This window comes from Phoca vitulina, unplaced genomic scaffold (genome assembly GCF_004348235.1).
Source record: "Phoca vitulina isolate PV1807 unplaced genomic scaffold, GSC_HSeal_1.0 scaffold8, whole genome shotgun sequence".
Lineage (NCBI taxonomy): Eukaryota > Metazoa > Chordata > Mammalia > Carnivora > Phocidae > Phoca > Phoca vitulina.
In genome coordinates, this window is record NW_022589711.1 from 73,022,385 (window position 1) to 73,037,855 (window position 15,471).

Genomic DNA, 15,471 nt, shown 5'->3' on the forward strand with positions numbered 1-15,471 from the left:
TGTGATATCAACTCACTCCTTATAGAAAAACAGATCTTATGATCAGGGATATATTCAACAATTTTAAAACCAGCAAATGAGTAGAAAGCATCATTATCCTGAAGAGAATAGATTTTCATGAGTTATTGAAAATATCCACCTTTTCCCCCTCTTAATCTAATTACTTAAAAGTAGCAATATATAACAAATTATTTTTTCCTTAAGCATTTTAAGATGATTGCAATAATATTGTTTATGCAATTTCACATTTTCCTTTTTGCATTTAATGTTATGAAGCATTTGTAAAAGTCATAAACTACTAAGTAAACATATCTAACAGTTATACATAAAAGGTTTTAAATGGACCACTGTTATTCAAAGCGGAGTCCATTTTTCTTTTTAAATAAATACATACTGTTTTACAGATTCTCTATATGGGATATTATCATACAATAATGCCCATTTTGGGGGGTGTGCACATTTAATCAGAGTGAATTAATAGAAGTACACACCACCTTAGGCCCTCAAACAAATTTCTTTTTCAATTAGCCAGGCAATCTTTTCAATTCTCTTCCTCTTAGTGACTCTTAAGACCATTCATTCCATAATTTATTGAGCCTCTAAAATGGAAAATGAACTATAATAGGGCACTGCCTTAAGAAGTAACGTTCCAGACATTCCAATGTATTTAATGTGGCACTTCAAATCTTTAACCTATCCCTCTCTACTAGCTCCTTGAAGAAATTCTTGTGTGTGTTAATCCAAAAACAAAAGCCCCCACAGCAAACTTTCCCTCAACCTCATTGCCTCCCCAAGCTCCACCCAATCTATCTTCCTTTGCAGGTAAACTATCAAAAGCAGAGTTCACCCTACTACTCCTCTTTCCTTATTTACCTGTCACCCATTTATTCCCCAGCCACTGTAATCTTCCAGCCCACCCCTAATCAGTTCCTTCTACAGCCTCCTTGTCGTCTTTATCCCAACTTCCTTTTGGTAATTCTACCAATAATGCTCAAAGTTCTCTTCTTAATACCTTTGGTTTCCCTGTTACTTCTTTTACATACCTTTTCTTTTTTTTTTTTTTTTTTTAAAGGTTTTATTTATTTATTTGACAGAGAGAGACAGCGAGAGAGGGAACATAAGCAGGGGGAGTGGGAGAGGGAGAAGCAGGCTCCCGCTGAACAGGGAGCCCGATGTGGGGCTCGATCCCAGGACCCTGAGATCACGACCTGAGCCGAAGGCAGTCGCTTAACCAACTGAGCCACCCAGGCGCCCCTTACATACCTTTTCTTGATCACCAGTTCTTCCTTTTACCTCACTAGTCATTTCAATGTATGGTAGAAGCCCTTAACTGCACTTAACCAACTCACTGGATGACAGGAGGCCTTCCCCCCTGCGCACTTCAGGGCTGAGGACTCCTGGCACTTAAACTAATCTCCGCTTGGCCTGTGTTTGCCCCCTTTACTGAATGCTTCATAGAAACTAGTGGTTTGTTCTAAAAGCTGTTTATGCAATTTCACTTGCTATTTTAATTATGTAATTTAATCAACTGTTATGTAAACTAATGAAATATGAGAGTGAAAAAAATGAAAGAGTTGTTTCTATGAAAATTAACATAAGTGATTTGGAAAAGCTCCATAATGGCTGGTGTCCGAAAGAAAAATTGCGGTCAAATTAGGTGAAAAACAAAACCTTCCTTTCTAGACGTATTTCTAGAAAGAAAAAACTCCTTCCAATCTAGACGTATTTACATTGAATGACTTTACCGTACAAATATCCTGAAGATCTTGCCCCACTCAACGAAGCTGAAACTGGAATCTGGACGATGTTCTTTGGCTTAAGTGGCTAAGCTGAGCTCCAACCAAAAACAGATCCCCACACAAAGCCAAGGCCTTGCCCTTCATCAAAAGAGAATGAAAGCAAAGTAACATTTCTATGTTTTGAGGGGTCTATGCATCACTTTTCTTTTTCCCAGCTTGAACTGCCTCTACTGATTAACCGATACCATTGCTTTCTCTAACAGGCCTCCTTCTCTAGAAATCGTGATTACATCATGAGGCCTCTTGTTCTCTTGCTCTGCTCTCTCCTTGAGTAATTTAATTTCCAACCAGAGCTCCAATTTAGCCTTTAAATCAACAAGGACCAAATACACAAGCTCTTCACCAAAAGGGTCCATGGTTCGTTCATCATTATATCCTCCCCCTTTCATTTCCCTCCCCGCATTGTGCCTCGCATACAATAACTACTTGAGAAAATTGTTGACATATAAAGCCTAATGAAAACATTAGTCCAGGGGTGCCTGGGTGGCTCAGTCGTTAAGCGTCTGCCTTCGGCTCAGGTCATGATCTCAGGGTCCTGGGATGGAGTCCCACATCGGGCTCCCTACTCTGTGGGAGGCCTGCTTCTCCCTCTCCCACTCCCCCTGCCTGTGTTCCCTGTCTCGCTGTGCCTCTCTCTGTCAAATAAATACATTAAAAAAGAAAAAAAGAAAGAAAACATTAGTCCATAAATTATAACCCAAGAATTAGAAATCTAGCTTGAATAAGCGGATTACAAGAAAAGTCCCCTAATGTCATAATTCATCCCTTCTCAACTATTAAAGAAGCTCAATTAATAATTATGATTGGAAAATTATCATTTTAAAATGGGTAGCTGATTTTTTTTTAATCAACTGTTAGTTTTCCAGAAATGTACAAACAAATTTAGGTCGACAGTGACAGTATCACTACCACATTCAATTTTATTTCAATGAAGTCCAGAGTTTGTCTTGTTCTCTTGAATCCTGTGGGTTTATTCTCTCTGAAGCTAGCCAGCACAGATATGATTATCCCTTGCATTTTACAGATGAGAGAATTAAGGTCCTAACAGTTCCTGACTTACTGTTGACCTCATAGATAGTTTGTAACTTAAATGGGATTTGTATCCTGGCAGTAGGCATCTTGAGTCACCTTTGAATGTTCCTGAATCCCTTTACAATTGGGCAGGAGAATCAGGAACTAAGCAGCAAAAAGTGAAACTCTTCTATCCATAATTATGACTCATCTGCTCACTAGCCTGTCTAGGATTATGCCATTAGAGTTCAGTCCTTTGGCTTGATATATTTTCTCACAAAATTCTTGAAAGCAATAATAAGTGAATAATTCATCTGTTAATATCTTCCTATTAATTAATATATTCAATTTGCTTTCCTTTGAATAACTGATTACTTGAAGGACAGTAATAGGTGTTTTGAGAAAGATTATTTTAGATTTTTGTCCTTTGTCTTCAAGAAGGGAAGGACAATGTATATGTATGTGGGTGGGTAGTAGGGAGTGAGGGTCATAGTCCTAGACAAGGATCCTGGGAAACAAAAGGAGATTACTGGGATGTTGGATGCCAAGATTTGAAGAGTTGCACTAGAGAGTAGAATGAGAAGGAGCAGAATGAGGGAAGACATGTGTTTTTATTTCACAATTTTAATATGAGCTGAACTTAATGCTGAGGTAACTCGACTCTTATGATCTTTTTCTTTTTTTGAAAGTTTGCTCTACTTTATTTCTGAGTAAAACCATTGATAGTCCCTTTGTTTTGACTCAAAATATTCCTGAAACTGAGCATAAAAAATATTTATGGAGCAGATTATGATTTCCCTTAGGAATAGTTCTGAAATTGAATGTTGAATTTCTGACCCAGGACTTAGCATTGGATACATCATAAATATGATCAGCCATGTCTCATGACAATTAAGAAATTACTACACATACCTATCATATAACATTAAAATTTTAATACCAATTCTATAAAATGGTCATGGATAAACCAAGCAAGTCTTTTATACAAAGCAATCCAATAAACTATACATTTTGGGGGGAACATTAAAAGTGTCATGTTTCATTGACTACTGATCTTCCCACCGTTTGTTTGTCTGAAATCTCTGAGTTACTGAAGACAGTGAGCTGGTGAAAAGCAGCCTGAATGAGTCAATGGAAGATTTGGAAGTCCAGTTCACCTGAGTCTCACATATGGTCCTTTTCCATATGTTCAAATATTCTATGAAACTAAACTCTTTTCTAAAAGTAATATGCTAGCTATAATAAACATTAAGCAACAAATTCAAAATAATCTCTTATGCCACCTTAGAATTTGGAAGAGTTTATGGTATGCTAGATTGTCCTGACTTGGAAGGATGTTAAAGACATTTGAAATGAGAGTTCTTATTTCTTTAGTCTAGCTACACATCTACACATTTAGGGGCTCCTAAATAATTTTCATTTTTTAATTATGAAATAATTTTCATACTTTGTTAATCTGCTAACAATTACCACCAGGTCGTTAGCAAAATTTTGTGGAAAAGGAGTTTCAAAACATCTCTCACAGAGTCCTCAAAAAAACAGAATACCTTGAATGTAGCTTCCTTACCTCTCAAAACAGAGTATATATAAGTGGCAAGCAGGAAGCCTTGTGTTAATTAGGTGATAGCAAATGGGTGAAGAGGCAAAAAGGCAGAGATGGAGAGTGTAGTTTTCTACAGAGGAAAAAGGATAGTTGATTTCTGCAAGATTTACATGAAAAGGTTAAAGCTGTGCTTTATTAATACTGAAATACCATTTACAATTTTATTTTTTTACTGATATATAATTGACATATAACACTATTATTTTTAGGTGTATGACATAATGATTCAATATAAATATTTATTGCAAAATGATCACCACAATAATTCTAATTAACATCCATCACCACACAGCTACAAATTTTTAAAAAAATTATTTAACATTCATCACCTTTTCTTAGGTGTTGATGTCTCTTGCAAACTATTGAATTCAATTTGTAGTAAAGAGATTTAATTTAAAAATTTCACAGACAATGGAAACTACTTACTCTAGGGTGGGTCATCTATTTTTATAAATTATACACCTGCAGTATCCCTCAACTATATTTTTCTTGCCTTCCCCTATTTTGAAAATGAACAAATTTTATTGAAATGATAAATTTAGTAAAACTGGAAAGAATGCTAAGGTTTCCAAATATTACCTTAGTCCTTCTCAAATGTAAGACCTTGAATCTTTAATTTCTTCCTGCCTTAGAAATAAAATATTAAACTGGTGAAATACCTCAGGATATATAATTTTAAAATTATATATATTGTTAAATATATGGCATATTGAAATATAATTATATAATACTATTTAAAAAATGATAAATAAAAATAAAATAGAACTAACAATGGACCTCACAAGACCAGTAGAAATAGCTCATCTATTACAAGTTCTACCCAAAGGCAATGTTATGTAAATTAAATTTATAGGCCCTGGATAGCTTCCCCAATGTTGGCCTCTCAAAAGCTTTATACTGATATTTTTAAGAAACTAGCAGCATACTTCACCTTGGAAAAGTAATTTTATAAAGACACTGCCATTAGTGATTTTATATACTTCTGCATACCCTTCCTGAATTGGAAATAATGGATAAGTCCAGGTAATAATTTTTGTTCTCTTTCAAATTTTATGACTAAAATATTGAGTTGTGTTTTATGGCCTACATTTATTATATTCTGTAGAGTCAGCCAGCAGCTTTAGGCAAAGAATACCTTTGGATTCTGAAATCAGATGCAAAGGAATCAGAGGTTTAAAATGAGTAATCATGTATCCTAGAAGCATAAGGATTTTCCAAAGATTCTGAAATACAACTAAATATTGCATACCGTGTAATGTATGAGTAATAATTTTCCAATCCTCTGTACAATTTCTTCCTTCCTTTCTCTCTCTTTCTTTTTTTCTTTGTCTGTCTTTCCTTCCCTCCCTCCCTCCCTTCCTTCCTTTTCAGTTAAGGTAATTTTCTCTCCTATTATGGGCCAGGATTGTTGCTATAAAACTTCATTTCCAGAGTAGTTTTGGTAGTACTTTTGGAAGAAGTGTTTATTTAGCAAATTGTACACTGATAATACTAAGGACTTTTTATAAGGCATTTTAACAAGGTTGCAGGAATTATCCAGTCTCAATTTTTAAGAGTAAAACTGAACGAGGGAAATTTAAACAGTGGTAGATTGAATAATGAGTAAGGCTATATAATATCTGTATGACAGAACAAAATTCTAAAACTTCCTTAAATAATTTTCTTTTTAAACCAGGTTCTCATTTTAACGGACCAGACACAGTTTGTTAGTATCATTTGCTTAAAAAGAATGAGAACTTGGCTTCCACGGGAGAAAGAGATAAAAATAGCAGGATTCTAACCTAGATCTACTGCTGAACTCCTTTCTGCATGTCGAATGTAGGTCCTAGAGCTATCACAGTCCCTTTAATAAACTTTAGTTTCTTTACCAAACTGTGAGGCTAATACTTAATCTGGGTGTGATAAGTGAGATAGTGTATTTGTAAATGAAAGCATTTTGAACAATATAATTATTGATATATTGTAAGTTATTGTTTATTAGGGAAAAGCAGATGCCAGGCAAACTTAGTTTTCATGGTAGTATAAATGTCATAGGCTTGCTAGGTTGTAATGAGGTTTATTTTATGGTTTAGCATTCTCTAATTTCAGAGTCTACCTAAAAAAGTTCTGCAGCAGAGACCACCTTTATGTTTAATTGGCTATGCAGATCTACCCTCATTTTGAGCACCCATTGGCTATTATTGTGATAACTAAAGTCTGGTTAGAATATCATAAAAATTATGCAGCATAAAATAAATTCCATTACATTTCTGAGGCATTTGAGAAATAATTTACTTTCTTAGAAGTCAGATCAAGAGCAGAAACAAAATTATCATTTATGCCTAACCTCAATTTTTCCCCCTCAAGTACATAAAAAGAACAAAAGCACTGTTTTCTTTGAATCTGATTTTCTTTGAAGAGGTTTGTGGTTATTAAGTTTTACTTTGTTTTACATAGGGAACCTTTGTTGGCCTTTAAAATGTAATATAGCAATGTAACTGATGTACAATCAAGCAAATACATATGACAAAATGTATGCATACTTATTTCAGCCTCTGAGATTTGTTTTTAAATTATTCTGTTTGGAGCCCGGGGAAGAATATGAGATCATTTCTTTCCCCTCTGCCAAAGGCAAGCTGATTTCCCCAACCCACATGGACAGTTGAGCAGTAAGTCTACCGTGTTAGCGTGGCTGACTCTCCCGACTCGTGTCCTGCCATCAGTGAGCACACACGCATTCACGCTAGCACGCGGGATGGGGCAAGAGTCCATTGGCAAGACATCGCCGGTTCGGCTACGCAGCTTATGCTGACCGTGTAGCTATGCCATGTGTCTGCCGCATCTGCCCAGTGGCTGGGGTAAGAAAGAAAGAAAGGGTATTTGGTAGAGTGTAAGCAGTTGCTCCCACCCACTCTCTCCCACTTATATACACTGTACTCCTCTCCCCACGTGCATTCCGAGTGTTGGGTCATGCACACACTCACTTGCACTCTCACACACGTGCGCACCGTAGCTCGCCCAGCCGCAAGCCGGGACACGTCGCCCGGGCACCACAACCTCCCCGCCCCTGGCTCGGCGACCTCTCCCCATCCACTCGCGCTCCACGTGGGCGCACCCCGGCGCCAGGCAGCCGCTCTGCCCACGGAGCCCCCAGCGGGCCCCCGCGGTGGGAGGGAAGGCGCGGCCCGGGGTCGGACGGACAAAGCGGGCGTCCAATCGAGCCCCGCACTGCCTCCCCGAAGGGAGGGAGCGGCGGCTCGGACGGGCCCAATGAGCGGGGAGCCCGAGTGGGACTTCCTCCCGGAATCCCGTTGGCCAGAATAGCGGGGCCGTGGGTGACACGTAAGTTGGGTGGGAGGCGGCGGCGGCCGAGGTTCGGCAGCCCAGTCAGTGACACCGGCCCGCCGTCCCCCAAACCCAGCCGGGCCAGTCGGCCCCCGCCCAACCACCTACCCCCGCAAGCCGCGCGCGGAGGCGCCGCCGGGAGCCGGGTCCCTTTGTTGGGCGCGCCCCCTCCTTTTGGTGGCAACAAAGTCGCGCAGTGGGGAGCCGCCGCGAGGGGGCGGGGAGCGGCCGGGGCGGGACTCCGAGCGCCGCCGGGGGCAGCCGAGCCAAAAAGTGGGGAGGAGGAAAAAAGGCAGGCGGCGTCTGGGGACCGGCGCGGGCACAGCCCGCTCGGAAGTATGCGGAGGGCCCACTCTCGGGCCCGTGCACTCGCGGAGAGCCAGCCTCGCAAAAGTTTGGCGGCCGCTGCCCAGGCGGCGTCGATGGCTGTGCGCCCCGCGGCGCGCGGGGGTTGAGCGGGCGCCACTTCCCCTCGGGCCCCGCTTTTGTGTCTCGCGTCTTCTCATGCTGCGTCCGGCCACCTCCTGCGGCGGCCGCTGCTGAGGCGCTCCGCTCAGGCAGAGGGGAGGAAGGGACGGCGGCGGCGGGGGCGGCCGCGGCGCGGGGTCCAGGCGGGACTATGGGAAACGGGATGTGCTCCCGAAAGCAAAAGCGGATTTTCCAGACGCTGCTGCTGCTGACCGTGGTGTTCGGCTTTCTCTACGGCGCGATGCTCTACTACGAGCTGCAGACGCAGCTGCGGAAAGCCGAGGCGGTGGCGCTCAAGTACCAGCAGCACCAGGAGTCCCTTTCCGCCCAGTTACAAGGTACGGTTAACGGGACGCGCGCGGCCGGTGGCCAACTTCGCCCCGCGCCTCCCGCCCCGGCTGGAAAAGTGGCTTTGGTGAAACGCTGGCACTGCAGGTGCCACTTCTGACTATCACGGACATCAGAGGTGAGCCCTGCAGGGCCGCCGGGTCCCCGAAGTGTCAAGGGAGATGACATCCCCACCTCCCACTTCCTCCGGCGGTTACGTTTGAAATGGGTAGCACCAGCGGCCGGTCGCGCCGGGCGTTGGATGGGACGGTGCCCACTGAGCGCTTTACCCCAGCACTTGTCAGTGGCCCGGCTGTAGTCTGGGCAGGCCGACCAGTAGCCCTTCCTCCGTTTCTGCCAGCCCATCCCGGGGTGGGGCGGGGGGCATGGTCTCCGTTGCTGGGTATTCGCTTTGAGTTGACTTTGTCAATAGCATAAGAAATGGAGATTGGCCGTGATTATTCAAACTATGCTGTTTTTTCAAGGGAAATTTAGCCATGACCTAGCTGCCCAAACCAATGGCCCAATCGAATGGAACCTAGACCTGCTAGTTTCTGTTAACTTAATAGGGTGACTTTAGCGATGTTGGAAGTGTTAGAAAAGCCCACACTACTACTGTTCACCATCCTGTAGGTATGTTTTTTGGGGAAAAAAAAGTTTGTCTTCCTGAGTAACTTTTAGTTTATCGCAGAGGTAAGGGTGTCTGTGTGTTGTGTATTTTACAGTTAGCCTTGAGAAGTCCAAGGGGAGAAACACAGTTTTTCATTCTATCGGATACAGTGAACACAACTTGAGCAAGACCTGCAGAAAGATTTAAAATTCCTATCCTTCTATTTTAGAATCTCATTTAATGTAAATTTCAGAAACATAAATGATGCAGGACTGCAAACTAAGCACCATGTGGTCTTAAGAGCATAGTCATCCTATACATATTTTTTTTGAAAGCTTTTACTTGTACTTGTGTCTAGTTTTCAGCAGTCATGCAGTCTTCTCCCCAGCCAAAAAAAATAATACTAGAAAGCTGTGAGTAGTGAAATGTTGACAGTCTTTGCTGATAATGCAAATATAGCTTATTTCATGTTACTGGGAAGATACAAGCTGGATGGATGTTTGTGTCAGTGTATGTGTATACAAATAGAAAACAGATGCCTTTTCGTTGCTTCAGCTATTTTGAGTGTTTTCTAGTAAAAAAAAATTAAAATGAGAGAAAATGACATGCGGCTGATTGCTTGGTCTTATTTTCTCTTCCCAACTTAGAAGAAAGGGAAGTATTTTTAGCTTACTGAAGCTGCATAGCCACAGGCAGTGAAAATATGTGAGCTGGGTTTGGTTCAAAAGGAAAACCTGTTTTGATACAGACTTAGGTTAAGAAAATTTTTCTTTAAACTTGTTGAAATTTACCCATGACTTATTGTTGGTATACAAATTTTGGGTATTTATGTATTTACTTATTTTACTTAGAAGACATTAGTGGTTTCCCTATGAAGTTCAGTACAGTTAGACAAAGGGAAAAATTTGCCATCTAATACTACAAGGGCAGGACTGGATTTTCCCACATGTGGCTGGAAGGGGCGTGTATGGTGGATGATAGGAGGTTGGTGCCTTGGTGTCTTAGTTTAGGAGACCCAAGCAAACAGACACGGTCAAGTTCACCAGTACATCCTCAGCAGTGCATAGTGCCAGACACTCATGAGGGAATCAATATATATTTATTCAGTCAACAAACGAGCTAGTTATCCTGAACTGTGGTGAGAAGATTAATTCTGCGCACTTTTGTCTGCTTTCTCAGGCTTCACTTCCCTGTCTCTGCTTTTTGAAAAGCAAAACAAAACAAAGTAACAACGAAATATTTTGCGCAAGTAGAGCTTCTGCCTCAGCAGCCAATGCTGGAACTGACTGACTGAGGCCCTGATTTCTGAGTCATGGCCTGTATTTGCAGTATTTCATCTTGAAAATCAATCTCAATTTCTTTTCTCCTTTTATTTGCCTTCTTTTGGTGGTGGTAGTGGGGGAGACTGGTGGCAAGTGGTAATACAAGGCCATTAAAATATACAACATTTGTTTTGTAGCAGGAGATGAAAAAATAGCTAGTTTGAGTGGACCTAACGTCCGTTTCTTAATGTATTTTGCCATTTCCTCTTGAATTGTGCTGCAACAATTATAATACGGTTATGCATGAAGAATTATTTCCTAAACAGGCTATAGTTTCTTTTTTTAATGGATTCACGATTGACTTCTAGAGCATGTATTTTGTATTTCACATCTGCAGGCCATTTAATGAAGATTTTTCTGATGGTATGCAGCTTTTGCTTCCCTTTTCCAATGACAAATGACACTTTCCTCAGCAGCGCTGTGTTGTACCACGTGCATAGATTTGTTTTGAGGGCATTAGGCTCTCCATTCTTAGGAATCGTTTAGCTAAGTGAGATCTCTTGACCTGGGTTGGATTAAGATCAGAGTTAATTATGAGTGGCCTTCTTTAAAAAAAAAAAAAAAAAAATATATATATATATATATGACTCTTGAAATGTTTAAGTAGTTTGGCCCTGTAATCTGAAGGTATACATTTGTTAAGTGAGCATATTTAGGTCATCTTCAGTTTAAGAATGGGTTGTACTCCAGAGATTATTTTGAGAGTAGGTTACGTCTAACTGCACGTGCCTTTTGTAGTAGACCCGTTCCATAAATAGGAGATGGTGAGGGGTGACCTGGGAACGTCCTCTCCAGTAAAAACAAATGTCTGTCTGCCAGCCAGTATGTCTCTTTCCTCCACTATCTCCCGCTTCTGCCGCACGTTAATTATACTGAGTAGTGGGGCAGAGGTTACATATAGGTGGCAGAGGCAGTGGTTACAACCTTTGACCAGCACAGTGTTTAGTTAACCTCTTAAATTTTTTTTAAAACTGCTTTCAGGTGGGCCATGCCCCACCCTCTGTGTCTATACACAGTGGTTCTTAGCTCTGACTGCCCCTTAGAATCACGTGGGCAGCTCCCAAACCCAATCACTCACAATCTGTGGGGTGAAACCCACATGGTGTCTTCCCCAGGTGATTACAATATGCAGCCAAGGTTGAGAATTGCAGCCCTGTAATCTTAAAACTGAGCCACTTCACACATTTACTTTACTTGCTTGGCTGCAAAGCCGTCCGAGGGTTTTATTGTTGCTTTTACCCCAGCATGTGATTCAAATTCTAGTCCTGCAACTTTCTGTGTGAACTTGGCCCTCATTTTTCTTATTTAGACAATGGAGATTAGAATGATCTATTTCGTAGGGATAATGTGAGGATAAAATAATGAATACCTCTGAAGCTCCTAGCACATACCTGGCACCCAGTAGGTCCTGCTCATTAAAGATGATCTGTTATTATCATCACGGTCCCTGTTTGAGGTAAGATAGTTCACATCTTTCTCTTCCCAGGTTTGTCATGGGTAAAAGTTTTAAAACTGACAAAATTTGTTTTTATAATTATCTACCTCCTTTTATTGTACCTGATTGAACATCAAAGGAAACAGGTAAACGGACATGAATCCAAGTACTTTCCTCTGGAGAAGGGACCTTCACTGACAATTTAAACTTAAAAAATTAAAGTAGGGTTACTGATTAACTCTCTTCTGTGTCATATCAGATAAGAAGAAGGTGTAACTCCTAGGGTAGGCAATAACCTTGTGTAATAGGATCTGGAATAGACATAGAACTATTGAAATTTTTTAAAAGTAGGGGCAAATAGCCCCTCATTCCTGAAACACTGTATTACATTTTTGCAGTGCTTTTGGTCCTCCCAGTGATGGCCAGAAACCATTAAGAAAAGGTTTATATAATGTTTCCTACGCTCCTGTTTCAGATAAGTGTATTACAACTATTTAAAGTAAAAAAAAGTGGGCGCCTGGGTGGCTCAGTCCGTTAAGCGTCTGCCTTTGGCTCAGGTCATGATCCCACGGTTGAGATAGAGCCACCTGTCAGGCTTTCTGCTCATTGAGGGGGAGGGGGTCTGCTTCTCCCTCTGCCCCTCCCCTGCTCATGCACGTGAACTCTCTTTAAAAAAAAAATTAAAAAGTTTGGTGCTTCTAAGGCTCATACTGTTATTTAAGTTAGTTGTCCCTTGCATTGTGTTCTCCTAACACAGGATGGCACGCTAGCCTGAGCGTGAACCTGTCACATTGGAACTGGTGACTTCTTTGTTTTTAACCTACCCTCAATCTGCTTAAAAAAGAGTAAGAGTCTCCTTCAGCTCAGGGCCAGGCTTTCTTTCATCTCCAGTGCGTGGTGCCTGGCATATAGTAGGCGCTCAGTAGAGAGTAGGTCTATAGCTTTGTGGTATTCTCTGCTTATGAATGTGCTTCTATACGGTGGGCAGGGAAGTATAGTGGCTACAGGCTGAGGGGTCAGAGTACTTGGGTTTCAAGTCTTGCTGTCTTTTTTTTTTCCTGGCTGTGTGATCTTGGGCAAATTACTTCTCTGTGACCCACTTTTATCATACGTAATAATCAGAATAATAATGCTTATAATAGGTTGTCATGAGGATCAATCATGTTAGCCGGCATACAATGCTTGGAAGTATAAGGCTTACATTTTGGACTGTACAACAGAGTGGTTCACAGAACTCAGTGATTTAGACCCAGGAGTGTGGGCTGTATGTGGTTAGGTATACTCATTTTCAAGTGCAAAGTTCGGCCTTAAAAACATCAACTAGATACTGTTCATTAGATGAACATTTTCATTTAAAAAATAGAATTAAATATTCTTTAACTTCAGTAGTTTTTATTTATATGTAAACCCCTGCCTTAAAATGCACTCCCTGAATAAAAGATGAAAGCTTCTAGGTACTTTGTGAAAATGTGACTCAATTAAGCGTTCTGTTAAATATATATGATGTGCACAAATTTGTATGATTCTACATATTGTGTCTGCCTTAGTCATCTGTATAAATTGGAACATACCCATATTGGTTGACCACATAAGAGAATTTCTCATTATTTGTGAGCCTTTAGTTTAAGTCCCAGATAAACTGGAAGACTTACCTTGACTTTATTCTCTTCTGCCTTTCCGAGGACAGTTTCTTATAGGGCTGGGGCACAAGACAGGTTTTAGCAACTGTCAACGAATGAGTGACTTGGCGTTGGAGAACTGATATGCAACAGATTTGAGAGAAACTAAAAGAAGGGAAAGAGGGAACGGGACTGCTATCAGTTTATGACTTTTCAAAGCACTGAGGAATATTCTTGCTCACGTGTTTATGTCTAAAAAGAGAGAAACGGACTAGTGAAGGGAGATTGGTTTTGGCATCAAGTACTGTTTGAGGGCGCCTGGGTGGCTCAGTCGTTAAGCGTCTGCCTTCGGCTCAGGTCATGATCCCAGGGTCCTGGGATCGAGCCCCGCATCGGGCTCCCTGCTCGGCGGGAAGCCTGCTTCTCCCTCTCCCACTCCCCCTGCTTGTGTTCCCTCTCTCTCTGTGTCTCTCTCTGTCAAATAAATAAATAAAATCTTAAAAAAAAAAAAAAAAAAGTACTGTTTGAATACAGCTCTGGTGTTCACAGGTAGAGGCCTTGAACAGGCAAGAAATGCCTCGACTTCAGTTTCTTCATGTTGAACTGGGGATAACAATGTCTATTTTGCACACTTGTATAGATTGTAAATAATACGTCCAAAATGACTAGCACGGGTCCCGGAGCACATTACTACTACATTTATTAGGTGACCAGGACTGCTGTTGCTGGATTAGCATTAGACTGCTTTTTATTTTGCTTATTGTTTACTGCATCTAGTAGACAATAGTGTTATTAGTTGTGGTCTAAATGTGGCTCTTTTCAGAATTAAGTGCCCAACTTGGCTGAAACTTTTATTTAAGACATTGTCACTCTGTCTTTTCTACCGTATTGACCCTTTCTTTTCTTTTTCTTTCTTTTCTTTTTTTTTTTAAGAAAGAAAAGGGGCCTGCGTACACTTAGGTGGTATCAATTAAGAGTGCTCTTTTTCTTTTTGACAAATAAGTGTTTTTATTTTATCACTGAGGACAAAATGTTTTTGCTACTTTTGCCAGTCAGTGCTTTATGGATTTTGTAGCTTCGGAAGTAAAAGTTATATATAATACAACTTTATTATAAAAGAAAAGTGGCAAACTATTTTTTTTCCCTTTCAAGCCACTGTTATTTAAAGGGAATGTATTTTGATAGAATTTTGAAAATTTATTTGAAGAAATTAAATTATTTTAAATACATAATATTTGTTGAATGTCTACCAGGTTCAGGTGCCGTGTTAAGCATGTTACATGCATTTTTTTTCTTTTAACAGTGACATAAGCACATTAATGTGAGTGAGCATTCTGAGGCTCAGAGGGGTTAATTAACTTGCTAGTGTCAAGGTCAAATCTAATGAAACTGAGCTTAGAACCCTAATGTAACTTCCCAGCCGTGTTCTTTTCACAGTACTCCATTGCCCTCAAAATTATTTTCGTGTGTCTCATGACAATATTGATGGCTTGGGAAAGTAGGTTAGGTGGGTCGTATGAAGAGTCAAGATAAAATTTAGAGTCAGAAGTCACAGGGTGATTATTTGATGCCGAGTGTAGGACATTTGCTGCTGTTACAAAAGGTAATTTTGGTTGACATGGAGTTGATTTTGGTTGGTATGCAGATGCTGCATTCAATAACATCGAATCATATAATAAAAACCTTAAGCCCTTTTGATTTCCCTTTCACTGTTTTCTTGACAAGTCAAGGAGAAACTCTCAGTTTGATGCTAGAATCTCTCTCTTAGATATAGTTACTCATTTGTTTTTCTCAGAGAGCTGAATAAGGTCAGCCAACAGTTTGATAGCTGGAATTTAATAATTGTTTGTTGTTTTATTGCATTTTAAATTTACAGTCACTATATCCATTAATACCATGTAAATCATATTTTCCATTTACAAGGTAGCAGTGTACAGGGTTGTTTTTTTTTTT

At 40.5% G+C, this 15,471-nt stretch overlaps 1 protein-coding gene across 4 annotated transcripts in view; it reads left to right on the forward strand.

The window, feature by feature from the left end:
* Window positions 1-7,715: 7,715 nt before the first annotated feature.
* Window positions 7,716-15,471, forward strand: part of GOLIM4 (golgi integral membrane protein 4) — an 84,834-nt gene continuing 77,078 nt past the window's right edge. For all 4 annotated transcript variants that reach the window (XM_032407262.1, XM_032407263.1, XM_032407264.1 and 1 more), the window contains exon 1: window positions 7,716-8,543. In XM_032407262.1, coding sequence (XP_032263153.1) covers window positions 8,357-8,543 — 187 coding nt within the window. In that variant the 5' untranslated portion in view covers window positions 7,716-8,356. The remainder of the gene's footprint in view (window positions 8,544-15,471) is intronic.